Source organism: Triturus cristatus, chromosome 6, assembly GCF_964204655.1.
Source record: "Triturus cristatus chromosome 6, aTriCri1.1, whole genome shotgun sequence".
Classification (NCBI taxonomy): domain Eukaryota; kingdom Metazoa; phylum Chordata; class Amphibia; order Caudata; family Salamandridae; genus Triturus; species Triturus cristatus.
Window position 1 is genome coordinate 791,643,614 of NC_140589.1, and position 19,127 is coordinate 791,662,740.

A 19,127-nucleotide genomic window follows, 5' to 3' on the forward strand; every position below is an offset into this window, starting at 1 on the left:
ACTGCAGTTGCATTTTGGAATTTTGGGAGAACATTAAGCACCTAACTCTCATGAAGTGGGGGGGGCGTGGCCGAACCGAGCTGCAAGATGGCCGCCGTGTAACGGGGCTCTGCCGGCCGAACAATCAATCCGTTAGCCCATCCGTTCTCTGCTTGACTTTCCGTGTAGGGAAGCTACGGCGGGAGATGCCCTGACGCCGAGGATCCCGGCGGTGCTTCAGCGACAGAAATCGGCTGCGGAAATCCGGGGCTACGGGCCCTCGTGACTCTGGCTGCTGGGGCGTTCCGCGCTGGGCGGCGCCGTCTGCTGCGCGAGGCCCTGGTCGGAGGCCGCTACCTGTTTGGCGAGTTGGGACCGGCGTGGATGCCTGCAGAGTGCTGGATGCCCGACGTCTGCAACCATAGATGTAGCTGCGGGCCCCTGCTGGGCTGAGTGCGGCCTTCGCGGCGGCTCCGGGGCACACAGTGCTGGCCTGACGATCCGGCTGCCTGGGCCTTGCCGGCGGGGACGCAGCCTGGTGCTGCTGGCGAAGCCGGTGATCCTGCTGACCTAGGGCGACGGGAGGCGGCCGCCGCGGAGCCTGATCCATACCTGCGAGGTGGCGAACCCAGCATGCTGGCCTATGCTGATCCGTGCCCAGGCCTTTGACTGACATACGGCACTGCGAGTTGGTGGCACGTAGAGCGTGGAGCGAGAACGGCTGGGTGCCCATCCAGATTGCTACCTGACCGCGGTGAGTCCCCGATTGATGAATAGATGCTGCTGACCCGCCGCCTGGGCGAGACGACAGCTGGCTGGGCCTGGCCTGCCTGGAGAGGTTCCCGGGGACACGTGTTGGCCGCTCGGTGAAACGGCTGCCGGGCCCTTGCGGACTAGTGCTGGTTGGGGCCCGGGGCCTACGAAGTGCCGGCTGCCCCCTTTTACTTGGTGCCGGTGTGTGTAGGGCCCGGAGGGCGACATGGGGAAATCCGACGCCAAGCAGCGGAAGCTCTACTTTGAGAAACAGGCTTCCCGCGGCGCTGTGGCGGATCCGCCATCGCCACCGGTGGTCCCTGAAACGCAGCTAGACCCAACACCTGAGGAAGATGTTAGAAGTATGTTTCGCGACCTTAAAGGGTGCCTTAAGGAAATCGATGGCAAGCTCGACTCCATGGCCCAGCGGCTTGATGGCATATCTCATAAAGTAGACCAGCACGAGGAGAAGATCGCTGCGGCGGAGGCGCGGATTACCGACTGCGAGGAGAGCATTGGAGACACCCAGGAGAGGCTACTTCGCATGGACAAGGTCCTGGAGGTGATCAGAGGGCGCAATGAGGACTTGGAGGCCCGCTCCCGAAGGAACAATGTTCGTATTATTGGCATTGCGGAATCCACGAATATTGGTAACATGGAACAATTTATTGAAGGAATGTTCCGCGAACTGTTTGGGGCGGACCTGTCGGCCATGTTCCTGGTCGAGCGGGCACACCGAACACTGGGGCCGTGGCCCGTGCCTGGGGCACCGCCGCGGCCGATCCTGGCACGTGTTCTGAACTACCGGGACAGGGACACTATCCTGCGGTTGGCGCGTGAAAAAGGTGAGCTCCGATTCCAAAATATGGCCATCTCCTTATTTCCAGACTTTACACAGGCGGTACAGGCCGCAAGGCGAGAATTTATACCGGCTAAAAAAATATTCCAAAAGGTGGGGACTAAATATGCCATGTTATACCCGGCCAAGTTGCGGATACACCACAAAGGGAAGCCAATGTTCTTTACGGCCGCAGCGGATGCCCTCAAATTTGCCAGGCAGGCGGAGCGCTCGCAACGTGGGCGAGAAGATGAGCACGGCACTTCTCCGCTGGGCCAGCTGAGCGACACAGAGTGACACAGCGCGCTATCCCTCTGAGATGTGAAGAGATGCTGGACATCGTAACTGTAAGGTACATGACCTGTAGCCGCGGATGGGAGTCCAGGGGGCTCTTGAGGGCCGTGGGATTTGTCCCGGACCTGTGCGGACTGGCTCGACTGGTCGCGGCCCGCGCCGCTCAGACCCTATGGAGCGCTGCGGGGGGAGGACTGTCGGGCCGCCTTACGCTGTGGCTAATTGTACTGTATTTACCTAAGGCAGCACTGTTCGGCCACCCTGTCGCTTTTTAGACGGGGGTGTGAGCCGGTGACCCCACGCCCTGTGGGATGATTCCCGAGACATTGTTATATGGCAGTTCTTGGTGGGTGGGGAGGTGGGGGGGACTGTTTCTCAACCTGATTGGGGGGTTGGAGTGGGTGGGGAAGGGTTTTGGTTATTGTTGGTTGTTGCTCTCTCACTGCGGTTTCTTAGTGCACCACGAACTGGCGTCACACCCTTGCAGCAGGCTGACTGTATAACATTGCTTATCCCGGGGACTGGGTGGCGGGGGGATCCCCGATGGCCCCTGGTCTGTCGGACGTTGATATCCTTGCCACCGTATGGGACACACACATATAAACCTCCCTGACCGAGTTGCGATGCCTTACATGGAATATCCGCGGTCTTAACGACCACCGCAAGATACGCCTGACTCAGACTTATCTGTCACGCCACCACATTGACATATGTTTCCTGCAGGAAACTCATTTGCCTCGAAGCGCCGGAGACAAGCTGCGAGGCGCTAGATGGGGCGAGGTACACACTTCGGGCTGCTCCAGCTATTCCCGGGGAGTGGCCATTCTTATCCGTAAAGGCCTTCCCTGGCAAACGTTTAAGGTAGATGCCGACACAGAGGGGCGCTACATCATACTGAGCGGGAAACTATTTCACATGCCGCTGACGTTAGTTAACACATATGGGCCCAACTCGGATGACCCTGGGTTTTTCCGCCACATCTGGCACTTGACACAATCACTGGGTGGTGGGGATTGCGTGTGGGGAGGGGATTTCAACGCCGTGCTGTCGCTAGACTTGGATAGGGAGGGGGCAGCCCGCACTCATCACCCACAAGCTGCTAGCCTTATACGCGGCCTAATGGCTGATTATAACCTACTAGATTCGTGGAGGGTATTACATCCCGCGGTTAGGGAAGGCACCTGCTTCACCCCGCACAAAGGAGCCTGGTCCCGCCTAGACTTCTGGCTCTTGACCCCGCAGGCCCATGCATGGGTGTCTTCAGTTGCTCATAAGGCGCGCACCCTCTCAGACCACTCCCCTGTCGAGCTGACTTTGAAGGTCCCCAAGCCATACATCACGCCCTTCACGTGGCGCCTGCCGCCACAGGCCCTGTCGGACCCGGTGTTTCGAGAGGATATTCACCAACACATAACTGACTACTTTGAGCACAATGAGGGCTCCGTGACGTCGCTGGGCACCCTGTGGGACGCATTTAAGGTGGTGATAAGGGGCCACTGCATCGCGGGACAGGCCAAAGTCCTAAAGACCATAAGGGCTGCGCTCTGTAAATTAGAAGACCATCTGCACTCATTGGAGGTGCAGTACTGCTCGGACCCCTCGGCTGCCACGTTGGCGGCCACTCGCACCACGCTCACTGAATATCAAGCGGAGGCTGAAAGAGAGCTCAAATTCCTGACTGAATATGCGACGGCCCGCCGTTATGGGGAAGGGGACCGCCCTGGCAGGACGCTTGCCTTCCTGCTGCGCTCGCAGCGGCCCTCGACATTTGTCTCCGCAGTGATGACTGGGGGAGGTGATACCGTATATACCCCCCCCGGAAATACTAGATGCCTTCCGGACTTTTTACAAGGGTCTGTACAGGTCGCGGGCAGCCCACACCCAGGCGGAGCTGTCTGAATATTTTGATACCATACAGCTTATATGGTTTAATGCACACCAGAAAGGTTATTTCGATCGACCATTTGAGGCAGACGATGTGCGTGAGGCCATAGGGTCATTGGCTGCTGGTAAGGCGCCGGGGCCGGACGGCCTCCCGGCGCAGTTCTACAAGGAATATGTGGATCTCCTGGCCCCCCGCCTGCTGGCGGTATATACGGAGGCGGTTGAGACGGGTATGCTCCCGGACTCCATGAGGGAGGCTGTCATCATCACCCTCCTGAAACCAGATAAAGATGCCCAGCAGTGCGACTCTTATAGGCCACTATCATTAATCAACACTGACGCCAAGATCTTTGCGAAAATGCTTGCAACTCGCCTGCAGCCGGTGTTACCCCTGATGATCCGCCCGGATCAGTCGGGCTTTATACCGGGCCGCTCAACGTCCCATAACCTCCGCACCCTCTTCGGAGTACTGCACTATTTGGCCCCGCATGTTAAGGCTGCGGCTGTGCTACTGGACGCCACCAAAGCGTTTGACTCCCTGGAATGGGGATTCCTGTTCCCTCTGCTGCAGCGCATGGGGGTAAGCGAGGCCTTTATCGGCTACATACGACTACTTTATAAAGACATTACTGCCAGGGTGAGGGTCAATGGGTTGATCTCTGAGCCTTTTGCCATTCGGAGAGGCACGAGACAGGACTGCCCCCTGTCACCTCTGCTTTTTGCCATCGCCACTGAACCTCTGGCTGCCCGCATTAGACAACATCATGCGGCCAGGGGCATTGGCTTCTCCTCAAGGGCTCTGACCATATCGCTATATGCTGATGATGTTACACTGTATGTTTCTGATCCTCAGGTCAACCTCTCCCCTTTGACACAAGAACTACTGGATTATGGACGGTTGTCAGGTGTCAATATCAATTGGGAGAAATCAGTCATTCTGCCCTTGACCACCGGGACTCCCCGCTTTACCCCGGACTGCCCGCTGAAATGGGCGACTGGGCCGGTGTGATACCTGGGGATCTGGGTGAGCACAGATATGCAGCAGATATGGACGGAAAACTATGGGCGGGTGACCGGCTGGGTGGAGGAGAGGGTTGGTCGCTGGAAGCATTTGCCCCTTTCGCTGGCTGGCAGGATTGCTGTGGCTAAAATGGTGATCCTGCCTAAACTCCTCTACTTATTTGTGAATATCCCGCTGCCCCTGACCGCACACTTCCTGCGACGACTGCGCTCATTGATGGTGGAGCTGGCCTGGGGGGGTAAGCAGCCGAGGGTGTCCTGGGAGACCCTCACTCTCCCACAGAGACAGGGTGGCCTGGCTGCGCCGGACTTCTCCTTATATGCATACTGCGCACAGGCACAGTTCTTGCACTACTGGGCACACCCCACACCGTTTCAACCGCACGTGGCGATCGAGACCGACAGGGCGGCACCGCTGCCGCTGACTGTTGCCCTATATGCGCCGCACGTCCGAAGGTGCACAGAAATCGACCCGGTACACGCGCTCAGGTGGGCCTGGAATGGTTTGAGATGCAGGGCCGGATTAGATATGCTTTATACCCGCTCGGTGCCCCTGCGCGGGAACCCGATGTGGCCGTCGCTGCGGGCTATGCGAACCGGGAGGCGGGCCGCAGAGCTGGGCCTCCACACTGGAGGCGATCTATTTCCGGGTGACACCTTCCTAACGCTGGAGCAGATGTGTGGATCGGAGGCACCGACGATACTAGACACGCTTCTGTATTACCAGCTCCGCCATTCAAGCCGGAGGCTGTTCTCCACTTTCCCGGCGCCACCGCCGGATCTGCTTGCTTTGGAGAATGTGTTGTCTGTGGATTCTGGACGCAAGCTGGTCTCCAGATTGTATGTGCGAATGCAGGCTAACCACCCCGTGATGCTTCCGGCGGCGCGGGGCATGTGGACGGCGGAATTGGGAGCGGAAATTTCTGATATACACTGGGATCTGTGCTGTAGGCAGCTTGAGCTTCTATCCCCTAACTACAGGCTGCGCCTGATCCACTTCAAGTACATACACATGCTTTACCGCACACCAAGACGGTTGCACCTCATGGGACTAAGGGATACCGATGAATGCTGCCGCTGTCATGCACCGGGGGCCACCTTTATACACATGGCGTGGGGCTGTACTGCAATAGCGTTGTTCTGGACAAGGGTGCTGGAGATAATATGTACTATCACGGGCCTACTGATCCCCTGCACACCCCAGGTTGCATTGCTGGGGATTTTGCACATGATTGAGCCCAAACACCGTAAACTGCCAGCAATGTTATTATTATTGGCTAAGAGACAGGTTGCTATGCATTGGGGGGCGGGCACGTCACCTAGCATTAAGGTATGGGTTCAAAGCGTTGTTTACTGCCAAACCCAGTTAGCCCTGTACTGGGAGCTTATGCCGATGCGGTCCAGGCCCAGGGACATCTGGGAGCCCTTCGTACACTGGCTGGAGCAAACCCCGCTACAAATGCTGTAACACGTTGCTCTCCCCTCGGATGGGAGGGGAACGTTAATATTTGCTGCTACTCGTGGGGCGGGTTGGTGGCTGTCGAGGCGGGATACCTGGATGGGCAGATGTGGCGGATTGCCGGTTGGTTGAAGAGTAGATTGCCATGTAATACTGACTTGATGTCCTTTACATTCCGTATCCTGTGCCTTGTTGGGAGGGGAGCTTGTCGTCACTGTCTGCGATGCGTACATAGCAGTGTGAAGCAATGTTTTAAGTTTGTTATTGAAAATGTCAATAAAAAGAATTTAAAAAAAAACTCTCATGAAGTGGGCTTACCCGGCTTTTGAATGAGACCATGTCCTAGCGCTGTCTGTTGGGTACTATCTCGAGACAGAATAAAAAGAGAACACTTGGCATACATGCAAGTTGGCTTTTATCGTCTGCTTAAAATAGGTCAAAAAGTTATTATTTGAGTTTCAGCACTTTGACTAGATGCATGAATTAAATAAAGGAGATGTCAATAGGGAGAGGCTCTACAGTAAAAGAGCTTGCGTCTGAGGGACAGGAGTTACTGAAAGATCAAACTTACAAGATTGAAATAGAGGAGCTTGCTCGATCAGCTATGGAAATGGACAATTTATAAAAAAGCAATGTCTCCTGCAGAATGGACATGGTAATACAAGAGCAGCCTTGATTTTACTGTATATGTCGAAGGTTTGAAGCCCCTTCGCTCCAAGTGTAGCGTGCCTCTATATGGCAGCTTTTGAGAAGGATGTGATTTACAATACCACTAATCTTTATCACAACAACCTCAAGCTATGGAACCGTTTTGACGATAACTTGATTTTCTGGTAAGGAACACGCTCCACCTGTGATGAATTCATTAGATGGATAAACGAGCAGAATGAATACCTCAGATTCTCACACAGCATATCAGAACGCACTATTCCATTTCTAGATCTGAATATCACACTATCTGAGGGCATTTTAAGTACAACCCTGTACAAGAAGCCCACCGATCGCAACAGCCTTTTGCTATACAATAGCCACCATCCCAAAGCGTTAAGAGACAACTTACCCTTTGGTCAATTTTTGCGCATCAGGCGCAATTGTACATCGGTTTCTGACTATAGAACGGAGGCCAACGCTCTAGCAACAAATCTGAAGGCCAGGGGATATCCTGAGAAACAAGTTCGAGACTCCATGAAAAGAGCAAGGAATAATCCACGAGAGAGACTACTTGAGACACACACAAAACCAACCTCTGACATGCTTACCTGCGTCACATCTTTTACACCCGACTCAGCTAGAATCAAGAAAATCATTCTGATACATTGTAGTATTTTAGACACCGGTAATTTACACATACCGAAACCCAGGTTTGCGTCTAAAAGATCACAAAACCTGAAGGATGTTCTGGTTCACACAAGACCAAGAAGAAGCACAGCTACTACACAAAAAACTTTGTGGGGTCTCCCCTTGGTCACTGGACATTATGCTTGTGGATCATGTGTGGTCTGCTCACTCACCACCACATCCAAAGACATAACTTTCCAGACCAATTTCAAATGGGTGTTGACAAAGCACACGAACTGCAACACCAAACAATGCATCTACTTGATTACCTGTCCTTGCAGCTTACAGTATGTAGGAATAACCATGCGCACTGTTAAGATCAGGATAACTGAACACAGGAGCAATATACGGTGTCAAAGGGTTACCACCAAACTTTATACACACTTTAGAGAGACACAACACTCCGCAGATTCACTACGTTGGGTAGTGCTGGAGGCCCATCCACAGATCTCAAAAAACGCACTGTTCAGGCTTGAGCAGAGATGGGTACTCAGACAGTCCACACATATTACCGGTCTCAACGATGACATTCCATGGGGTGCACTCACATAGTTTGTTCTCACTCGTTACCCCAGTGAATTATTGTAGCTTGATTGCAACCTCTCATTGTGCCTTGATTGCAACCTCGTGATTCTTTCTAACCTGATATAACACCCTAGGTCTACTCCGGTCCATACCCCTCATTAGGAATTTCAACACCACCATGAGTGGCCACATATATGTAGCGCCTACAATGCCCTCTTCAGTGGTGCTTCTTTATTTATTAGGCATCCCTAGAGGTTAACCAATAATTGGTTTTCATATAGGTTCTATACATTTATACTGTTTATGCCTGCCGCGTATCAGTAATTGAATCACTCCACCGCGATCCCATGTCATTTACATACTTAGGGTTGATTGCTGAGAACCCTTGACACCCCCCGCTAACAGCGCTCCGACACCACGCTCTTCACGCAATGCATTGTTTCACACGTCCTGTGATCTGGTCCTGTGTCATCTATCTTTACCCCTCACTTGATTGACCTTCTGTTTTTCTGGCTTCACTCCAATGAGTTTTGAGAGTGCTACACAACAGTAGTGCCCCCCCCCCCCGTTTCTACTACCTCTTATTTCATTCAATTTATTTACCCCACGTGGCGAATTCACCACCTTTGCCTTGGAGATCCTTTTTAAGCGACTCCGCCTTGGACCCGTTTTGGACTTGACCCGCTCGCCATATTTTTCTTACTACGCTGTACTACTGACTTTTTATAAGTCCTTTGTTATGGGTTTTCTGCCTTTTTATCCACTACAATATGGCCGCCGCGTCTACCTGTCACCCCCACCATCCCCGCCAGCCACCTTTCTAGCACTGAGACCGTCACATGACCGCTCATGCGTCATGACTTTGATGTGCTTTTAAGCAACGGCCGCCGGTAACCAGATACCATCCCGGTTCCGGCGGCAGGGTAGGTCTTTGGCCTTACGCGTCCGTATACGCTGGTGAGTACCCCTTGTTTTATCCACTATGAGACGCAGACCACATTGGTTACCTATTCGTGGTGAGTGTTTGACGTTAAGATCGACCGGACTCTGTGGTTCGAGCCGATCCTGCTTGGTGCTGCATTCTGCGATCATTTCTGGGAACCGGAGCGGCCAGCTTCGTGTTTGGCACCTCGGTGGGTTTTTGGGATAATTTCCCGATACCGCCGCTGTGCCTTACTACTGGTCGTCCCCGTCTGGGTTCCAGGTGGTCATGGTTGCACAATGAGCCCCATTTGGTCAGGCCACCATGTCTGTGACCTTTTTTCGACGCTCCCTAGATTGGTCCAGTGATTGCTACGAGTCAATCCTATCGGATTTTCAGTTCTTTTTCTAGAGATACTTCCTATCTTTACCATTCTAGGACCCAAATTGGAGTCCTTATACCCGCCGGAAACTGTTGCAAGCTTGCATTGCTAGTAGTTTAGGTGAGTTCTATCTCTTCACTTCTTTGTCTTGTCCATACCGCCATTTTTTAATACCGCTAGAAGATAACTTTGATATCAATACACTCACTGATATTCAGGAGGATATGTTGTTTTTATCTTGGTTTTATTATATGGTCTTCATAGTTACACCTGCCTCTTGGGACCATATTCTTTTATATATATTTTTTGCTTTGTTTATTGAAGATAAGATCCTTTTACTGTGTGAGTGCACCTTCACGTATTTCTCATTTCTACTCCCCATTTCTCGTTTCAGGTTACCTAACCAGCCTGAGTGGTATGTAGAATTTTCGCATATCCAACTAGTGTAGATAGTATCATCACTGATCCTGAGGAACTGCTTAGACCGCTATGGCTAACATGGCACAAAACATGTAGATCCTTTTGAGAGTAGGGTATACACAACTAGATGCATCATTTCTAGCTTTACTACCCACCTCAACCCCTCCTTGTTTTAATTAGTCTGTTTACCACCATAATAAAAAGTAAATTTCTAGACTAACTGACCTATTTTATATTTACTTCACCTACACTTACATCTACACACGCTAGGACCCTTACCCCACTGCACCCACCGGCAGGAACAAAAGATCCCAGCTAAAGAGCCCCATTTTTGGGTGCCCGTCAGGTATTGCAGCGCCGACCTGACGAGGGGCAGGCTGAAGCATGACACCTAGCTTGCTGGATGTGTGAGAGTCCTAGTTCCGACAAGGGAAATACCCCCCCTTCTACAGCACGACCAGTGGGGTCCGCATGGAACACTACACACTTGACAGTAATTTTTCTTATCTTCTTTTTGACCTTAGAGGAACTCTGTACCATTTCTTGTGCACAGCCTTGACGGGGTATGTACATTGGACCTCATTAAACCTACCCTTTTGTTCACACGTTGTTTGATGAAGCTTTGAAATTGTCACGTACTCAGGTGTGTTGAATCTGCGTTAGATGCCCTATATAATTGAGGTGATAATGTATGTTTATGTTATCGTGAGGGCCGTGAAACACAAGAATACATGATAGGAAAGAGGGCGAGACATCAGAACACCTGAAGCAAAGGGAAGAAGGGGAGGAGAGAAGAGGACATACAGGGTCTCATGGTTTGTAGTGTGACATTACGACAGGTACTTGATTGGACTGAGAGGCAATACCTGGGTGGAGACCATAGCGTACAGAAGGTGAATCAGATTAGGAAGATGCAGTATTACAGTTGGAACATACAGGAAATCAAATTTCCTCACCACTATCGCTCCCGTTCACTGTTCCTGCCTTCTCTCTTTACCTGATCATCTGTCTTTCTCTCCTTCTCTTACTCTGCCACATTCAATTTATTCTAAAATGCAGACGCTGCATTCCACTGCGTCGCTTTTGTGCATTATACAATAAAGCCTTCTGACCAAAACACATCCTCTATACCACTTTCAAACAGAAAGTACCAACTGGGAACATACAGCCAAATTCCGCATACGCTCTCTCAGCTCGACACAGCATACTAACAAGTTAGCTTTTCTTTCGCAAACTGATATATATGTAAAGTTATTTGCATTAAATTGCACAAATGTGCAAGCTAGGATGATATTATTGGAAAGATATCACAATCTTCCGAACAAACATAGCTCATGGTTAGTCAATAAAATGTTTAGGGCAAACGATGGAAAGGTAAACAACGGTTAATAAAAAAAGCGGCCAAAATGCAAAGTGTCACAATATTTCACTAACGTACCTGCTGTCTACATTTCTGAAGAAACTACTGATTGCTTCATCATAAACTCCTTTCTGAAAACAAAGATAAAAATGCAATTATGCATCCCAAAACAAAGTAGTCTGAGTTTTTCAACATAGCAACTAACACGAAATTATGTAAAAAATGAGAGCGGCTGATGTGGAATGACAACATCAAGAACCAATAAAATAAAACTCTAATTCACTGGTTTAATTGAAACATTCTGCACCACACATCCCATTCTGGCAGGCATTTTGAAGGGTCTACATTAACTGCATGTCCCTTACAACAATTCAGTAAATTAATAGGTTGGTAAATCTCAAGTTTTGAATATGCAACATTATGTCTGAGTCTGCTTAGTAAGAAAATGTATTATCAAATTAAATGCATCTTTCAATCCATGATTAAAAGTTGCTATCTGAAACCTCCATACACCAATAGACCTGAGCAGTTAATTTCCTAATACGCTCTACATAGGAGATTATATCATATATATATAGCTTGCCTCATCCTTTGCAGCTCCTGTTCCTGGACTGGACAGAGAATTACTGGGCGAAGATAAAAAATCATTTAACAATTGCTCTTTTTGAAGGACAAATGTGGTTCGACCAAGTGCAGTTCCATAAATATCTAACGTACAGCTGTAATATTAGTTGTTTTGATTGTCAAACCTATGCGGAAGTAAAAAACAGTACGCAAAAGTAACCGTTTCTAGACAACCTCAAAACCAAAGAAACTCATGTATCCTTTTCTCCTCTAAGCGTATTGTGGCTGCTGGCACTAATACAAGTAAAATCACTCCCTTACTTCAACATACTGCTCACTCTTCTACAAAACAAAGTCACACCATCACCAAAATACAATCTCTAAACTGCCTACTAATTAATTCTCTTATCACTCTCTAAAAACACGCATCACATTTACGACCTTTTCACTGACACACATCCTGACTTACTCTTCATAATTGAATCGTGGTTGGGCAATGACATGGCTCCAGTGTTGTATAAAGCCGACCCCCTAGGCTATCAAACTCTCACACAAAATCGTATAGGCAAAAGAGGAGATGGCCTAGCTGTTGTATTTAAGCAAACATTAAATATCATTAAAGCTGACAACGTTTACATACAAGGTTGTGAAGCCCTCCTCATCAAACGCAACCCTACACCATTTTTCTCCTGTAAGTTCCTACTCCTCTGCAGACCTCCACCTAGCAATGCAATGTTACCAGACACAATTTCAAACCTGATAACACAACACTCTAACCTATGCATTCTTGGTGACCTAAACATTTGGTTTGGCAAACCCAATATGCCACATTTGAAAACTATCATCACTGGCCTAGACACACTGACCTACATCAGATCATCCACAAACCCACACACATCGTTGGATGTCATTTTTGCAAATACAGAACAAGTTACATTTCAAACAATTTCTACAGTCACATGGTGAGACCACCATTTGCTTGCTTTACAACATAAAACACCACAAAGAAACACACCTAAACCACCTTACATGCATCCACCTATCGACCGCGGAACAAACTCAATATTGAACACTTAGAAACACAACTAATATCCAATACACATCTAGGGACCAAATTCTGTTCAAGAACTATATGAGAGGCTACCAGAAGCTTGTGAGAAACAAAACACGACAATAGAAAACAGGTACCTTGGAAAAATACAGACCTTGAAGGAATAAAACAGCAAATTAGAAAACTGCAACACATCTGGCTCAAAACAAACACCAATGAAGCCAAACTTCACATACAGAAACTTAAGAGACTATACAAGGATAAATTAAGAATTTTCGTAAACCAACTTGCCTAGAAGGAACTCATCCCATTACTCAAGAATTGACAGACAAACTGGCAAATCATTACACAACCAAAGCAGACATGTTCAACTCCTATTTAAAACAAAGGAAAACAACCAGCCCGACCCCTTTCCAAAAAGACCCCTCCAAGAGTAGGCTGACCCAACCTCTTCATTCCTTTCAATAAATATCACATAGTGAATTTATGGATCTGGTCAAAGCAAGCAGGCGAGCCAGCAGCCCTTCTGACCCATGTACACCACAAACCTTCAAAATAAGTCTTCTAACTACCTCTGCTGCCACACCAGCAAAAAGAATCATCAATAATTCCTTAACTATAGGATTATTTCCAGAAGACCTAAAAAAGACATACATATGCCCATTACTAAAGAAAACAAACCTAGAACCGCTTAACCCCGACAACTACAGGTCAATTACAAATGGACCTATCCTGAACAAACTGATAGAAAGAGCAGCATTCGCCGAGATGTCACAATTCATTGAAGATAACCAGATTTCCAAACAGGATTCCGTCCAGGAAGAGGCATAGAATCTGCCCTCATTGCCACCTAGGATGACCTTAAGAATGCAGTAAACCGGAACGGGGTTTCTGCACTACTTCTTGACCATGACACTCTAATACAAAGACTCTATGAAGCCGGCATTTAGGTGATTGCTCTCGACTGGTTCACATCCAACCTTCAAAACAGAACAAATGTCATCCATATCCTACCATTCTTATTCAAAATATACTTCACAAAAGAAGGGGTCCCTCAAAGTTCTATCATCTCACCCATGCTTTTCAACATCTACATGAAGTCATTACCAGCACTGATCAATTAATTTCACCTCAAATGCTATAACTATGCAGATGACACACAAATACTCCTTAAACTGGAAACCTCCAATGACATTGGAAGCTCACACATTTTCAGTTGCCTCAGAGCCATTGATCATTGGATGACATTAAGCAATCTCAAATTGAATGCTTCCAAAACAGAAATACTCGCATGTGGCGATTGGAAAAGTTATGACCCACTCACCGCCTGGCCTGACGATCTTGGAACAAGGCCTAAAGGACAGGGCTCAAAAAATGTACTCGCCCGCTCGCAACAGAGAGCCAATTTCTTTCAGGGCGAGTTAGTTTTCAGGCCTACTTGACCGGCCTGGCGAGTGAGTTCTGCCGCTGTGCTGAAGTGCAGTGCCGATAGAAGGCTCTAGGGGGCAGCTGGATAAAATGTTCAGAAACTGCTGTGACAAAATGCGGGAAAAGCAAAGGTGTTGATTGACTGATTGCAGCGTGGGCTCGGTCTACTGAGGCCTAGTTGCAATCAGCCAATCATATGGTAGCTAATCTCTGCACAGTAAAGTGTATAGTAGCATGTTTACATGCTTATCATGCGCTGATTACAATGAGCCATGGCAGGATATACTGCCTGAGAAGCGTGTAAACTGTCTTTGCCAACCCCTGTACCCAATTTACTTCACCGGAGGCAGGCCATGAACGACACTGGTGCCCTAGCAGAGCAGAAGTTCTCCTCCTGCACCTTGGGTGTTAAGTCATGATCGGGTGAGCCCTGCCAGTGGAGTTCTGCCCATGATGTAAGCCTGCGCCAGCTGAGGACAGCTCTATCTCTCTGCAGGGGGCCCTACTGTAGGTGCACTTGGATGGGGACACTGCCGCTGGTCAGGGGCTTTTGCTCCGATTCTAGTGTTGGGGAGGTTGGCTTTCATGGGGATTAATGTTTGCAGGAAATGGAGCGCAGCCAAGTCTTGCCCGCTTACCAACTGCAAGAGAAATAGCTGGAATGCACATGCAGAACTCTGAAATACTTGTGAAGTTCACAGACCTGAGAACGACATGTGCGGTCCACTGTTCACCATTCACAGATAGGTATTCCCTCCTGCCCCCTTGCTTCAGCCCCACCCTTAATTGTACAGTGCCACTGGTCTCCAAAGCAAGTAAGGTCCTTTTAGGACTCAGGGGAACAATGTAATTACTCTAATGCTGTGGTTCCCAATCTGTGCGCTGTGGCACCCTGGTGTGCAGTCATAACTAGCCTGGGGTGCCACGCACCAAGCATGCAGTTTGGGAACCACTACAAGATGCAAGCCTATGAAAAGTGTGCGATCGAAATGTGGCGCTACAAAAAATGCGGTCTTCATTACTATTGATCAGCCAGTTAAGTAAATAATGTACACAGAATAAAAGAAGGCACGGCAGGGAAGACCACATGGACGCACGTCTCCCGATAGAAGGAATGGTAAAGGGTTATGTTATGGCCAATACGTTGTGAGGGGAGGTGAGCAGTCAGGTGGCGTTTGCGATACAACGCTTGCTTCATCTGATTCTCTAGAAACTGCTAGGTTTTACCTGCCTTGTGGGCGACGGATGTGCCTCATTTCTTCCCCTTTACATCTGCATGTTTGGATATTTTCTTAGATCGAGTAAAACGATAAACCTTGTATAACCCATTTAGTTAGGACCGCCTGTCCTTATCCACAGAGCGTTGTAATGTGGAAAATGCAGCCGTTGGTAATAAGCATTTCCTGCACACTGAACTAAAGCAAGCTGCCTTTCATCAGCTGTGTGAATAACAAGAAGAAGCTCCTTGTAGCAGTGGCCGAGTAAATAGACACTTCTGTACTGTGAACAAAGCTAAGCATTGCAATGCACTGCATAATATCTGCCCTGCACCTCACTTTGATTTATGCACTCTATTCAGAATCATTGAGGCCAAACTGCTGTAAGCTGAAGCAGTTGAATGCACACCCTACAAATCACCAAAACAAATCTGCAACTATGACTATAGTAAAAACATGACGTATTTGGAATTCACAGACAGAGGCTGCTGACAGTATTCTGCAGCAGGGGAATCACCTCAGAATCATGGATGCACCTTTATTCTCCCTAAGTGTGTTATTATGCATGAAAAAAATATCGGGCACTTAAGCATTCTATTTAATACAGCCTATTATCTTGAAAAAGAAGGTGAGGCTTTCATTACGTTTCTGAAACTCTACACACTTGAGAAAAAGAACAATCCTGACTGGAATTTGGAATAATCATACCAATGATCATGCATGTACTTTGTAATAGTAATTACAGAGACCATAAAAATGAAAATCCGATCGCATGCAGAAAATGCTAGGTTCCTCAGTGTTTTGTCAGATGGGTCAACTGACAAAGGAGTACAGGAACAGGAACTGATTTATGTGCGATTCATTTGTGAAGGCACCCTTGTTACCCATCTGTGTGACATTGTCGGCATAAAAAGCTCCACTGCTTCCAGTGGGAAACATGCTATATTACTTGGCCTGCAAGGCATGGGCATATCTCGGGATATTCTGAATCAGAAATGCATTGGTCTGAATATAGATGGAGCTGCTGTGAACCTGGCCGGTAATAGCGGTGTTGTGAAGCAGCTACTGGACGAGATCTCCACACATCAAAGATGGGACACCTACAATCACATTGCAGTTGTGCACTGCGTAGCTCACAATCTAGAACCTGCTATGCGTGATGTTAAAAAAGCAAGTTCATACTTATCCAAATCTGAAGAGGTGCTCAAAGGATGTTTCAAACTATATTATTATTCACCTAAGCGGAGAAGAGAACTTAAAGAGATAGCTGACAATCTGGAAGAGCAGTTAAAACATTTTGGTGGATTGCAGCAAATCAGATGGGTAGCAAGTCAGCACAGGGCAGTAACTGCACTTAAGACAAACTGAAAGTCTACATTACTTCATCTTGAGCACCTTGCTACTGGTAGTGATGAATATTCACATAAAGCCAAAGGATTGATTCATGACATAAAATCGGAGAAGTTTCTTTATTTCTTGCACTTCATGATAGACTTCACAGAGCTGCTTCAGCAAGTGTCGAAGGCATTTCAACATGAAGACAGTCTTATTTCTGAAGTTGCATGAAGAATTGAATCTATCCCTCCATTATCCATTCCAAACCAACTAAGAGACTCACAAGTTCACCGCTCAAATTAATTCATATTGCCCTATACTAATTCACCACTAATCCTTTTTGGGTTCCGGAGAAGCATGCTACTCGCCGAAAAGCCATTCGATGCCTTGTCAGCGGTAGTAAGCGCTATAAAAATGCAACTACAATGAGGCAGCAGGGGTGCTCAAGCAATTTAAATGCGTATTCCCAACAAGACAGGCAAACTGCACATCACAAGTGTGAACTCCAGCAAAGCCAACACAGCTTTCCAGGTAGGTAAATTGCATACTGGTATATTGGCCAACAGAAAGAATTGGTATTTACAGCATTTAGAAATAGAAGTATGGTATAACACAATCAATAAAAAATATGTTATTACTTGCTTTTGTAATAGTTTTATAGCCCGTTGTAATACCTGCACATCTGTAATCAAATAACTGATCATTCAATCGAAACGTGTCCTCAATTCGTAGATGTGGATTGCTCCATCCTGGGTTTGTGCTCTTCTCCTAGCATAGCAAACTGCCAGCTCTCAAGGACACAGGAGTTTATGAAGCGGAAAATCTTTTTTTCTTTAGCCTCACTGTCGAAAAAAAAGCACCAACAATCTGCTTTTCACCAGCAAGCTGAATACATTTCTATTCTTCAATGACTCAATCTCCAAATCCAAATGTTTTGACATGCTTTCAAAACCCACTGCCTGCAACAACATATTGTGTCCCATGCAAAAGTAATGTGTCTGATTGTTAGAGGTGAGTTAGCCTCTGAAAACTCGAGCCAGGCTTGAGTCTGAAGCCTGGCACTGGCTCAGCTTGGGGTCCTGTTGTAATCTCGAGTCCATAACGAGCCGAGCTTTCAAGTAGCTTCTGCTTGCCACCCTCCCTCTACCGAGGATGTGGCAAAGGGCCAGAGCTTCAGACTCTGTACCTGGGTTACCAGGTTTGAGTTTCGGGGTTGGCTCAATATCCTGCGATTCTGGATAAACTACTTAAGCTCCCCATTCCTATAAAATTAAATGTAACCTTGTGTAATTTAACTGCTGCTCAGGTGAAGCGCTCTAATCCCTCTGGGTAGGTTCACGCTTTATAAAACCTGCACAGAGGTATACATAAAGTGGTATCATAAAAAAGGACAAATAGGTACCCATTTAGTGGTTGATTTGTACAAAGTGACACCAAAAACCTGGATAAATCACTGCTTCCCCCCTTAGATTGTGTAATCTTAGGCAAATATTGTATTTCACCAAAACTCATTATTGTTCATTATTCCGTATGAAAGCCCTTTTAAATATGTGAGATCAGATTACTGGTTGTACAAAAACTTTTCTGTTTGATTAACTACAATGTTGATCTATAATAACATGGGCCACGAACAGAGTTTACATGAAAATTGTCTTGCCTCTTAGTTAATTAATGGTTTATGTTTAAAACCAATCACTTTTAAAAAGTACTTCTCAGTGCAGTGCTATAATGTAACATATTAATATGAAAGCTTCCACGTGTTAAATACTTTTTTAATTTTGAAGAAACTTTATCATATTTTAAGTGATTTTTGCTGTATGATGTGCATAACCAACACTTACAGGGCTCGGCTCGTGTGCTAAGATCAAAGCCAGACCCTTGGCTCGGCTCTGCTCTCTCTGTTAACTTGCTGGCTCGTCCATCTCTACGGATTAATATGAACACTGTCTACTTTTCCACCCCATTTTGTGGTGTGTAAAGTAAGGAGCGTAAAACGCTGAGAGGCAATTGTAAATAAAAATAAAGTCATAGTTAAAAATAGTTTTTTGCTCACTGCCACATACACTGCTTTGTAACTGCAGCTAGGTCTGTGCACTAGAATACGTGCATACATATAGAGCCATAGCACACCACTGAGGTGAGAAAGGAGCTCCACAAGAGAAATGAAAGAATACATCAAATGTTATAACTGAGATACTATCTGATAAGCTGTAGAACACTGCATCTTAATTCCCGCTTCAATAAATATAGATTGGGAGGCATGGCAAAGTGTTTAATTATGAGCCTAGTCTCCCTTTTAACTTCGAGAGATTCAACAAGCACTAGTCAAGGAAAAAAAAAAGCCATGATGATGCATCT

General features: G+C 47.4%; 1 protein-coding gene across 3 annotated transcripts in view; it reads right to left on the minus strand.

The window, feature by feature from the left end:
• TUBE1 (tubulin epsilon 1) overlaps nucleotides 1–19,127 on the minus strand; it is a 129,318-nt gene that overhangs the window by 71,605 nt on the left and 38,586 nt on the right. For 2 of the 3 annotated variants that reach the window (XM_085611376.1, XM_085611378.1), the window contains one exon: nucleotides 11,253–11,305. The exons of the other annotated variant lie outside the window; for it this stretch is intronic. In XM_085611376.1, coding sequence (XP_085467502.1) covers nucleotides 11,253–11,305 — 53 coding nt within the window. The remainder of the gene's footprint in view (nucleotides 1–11,252; nucleotides 11,306–19,127) is intronic. 3 annotated transcript variants of the gene reach the window in all.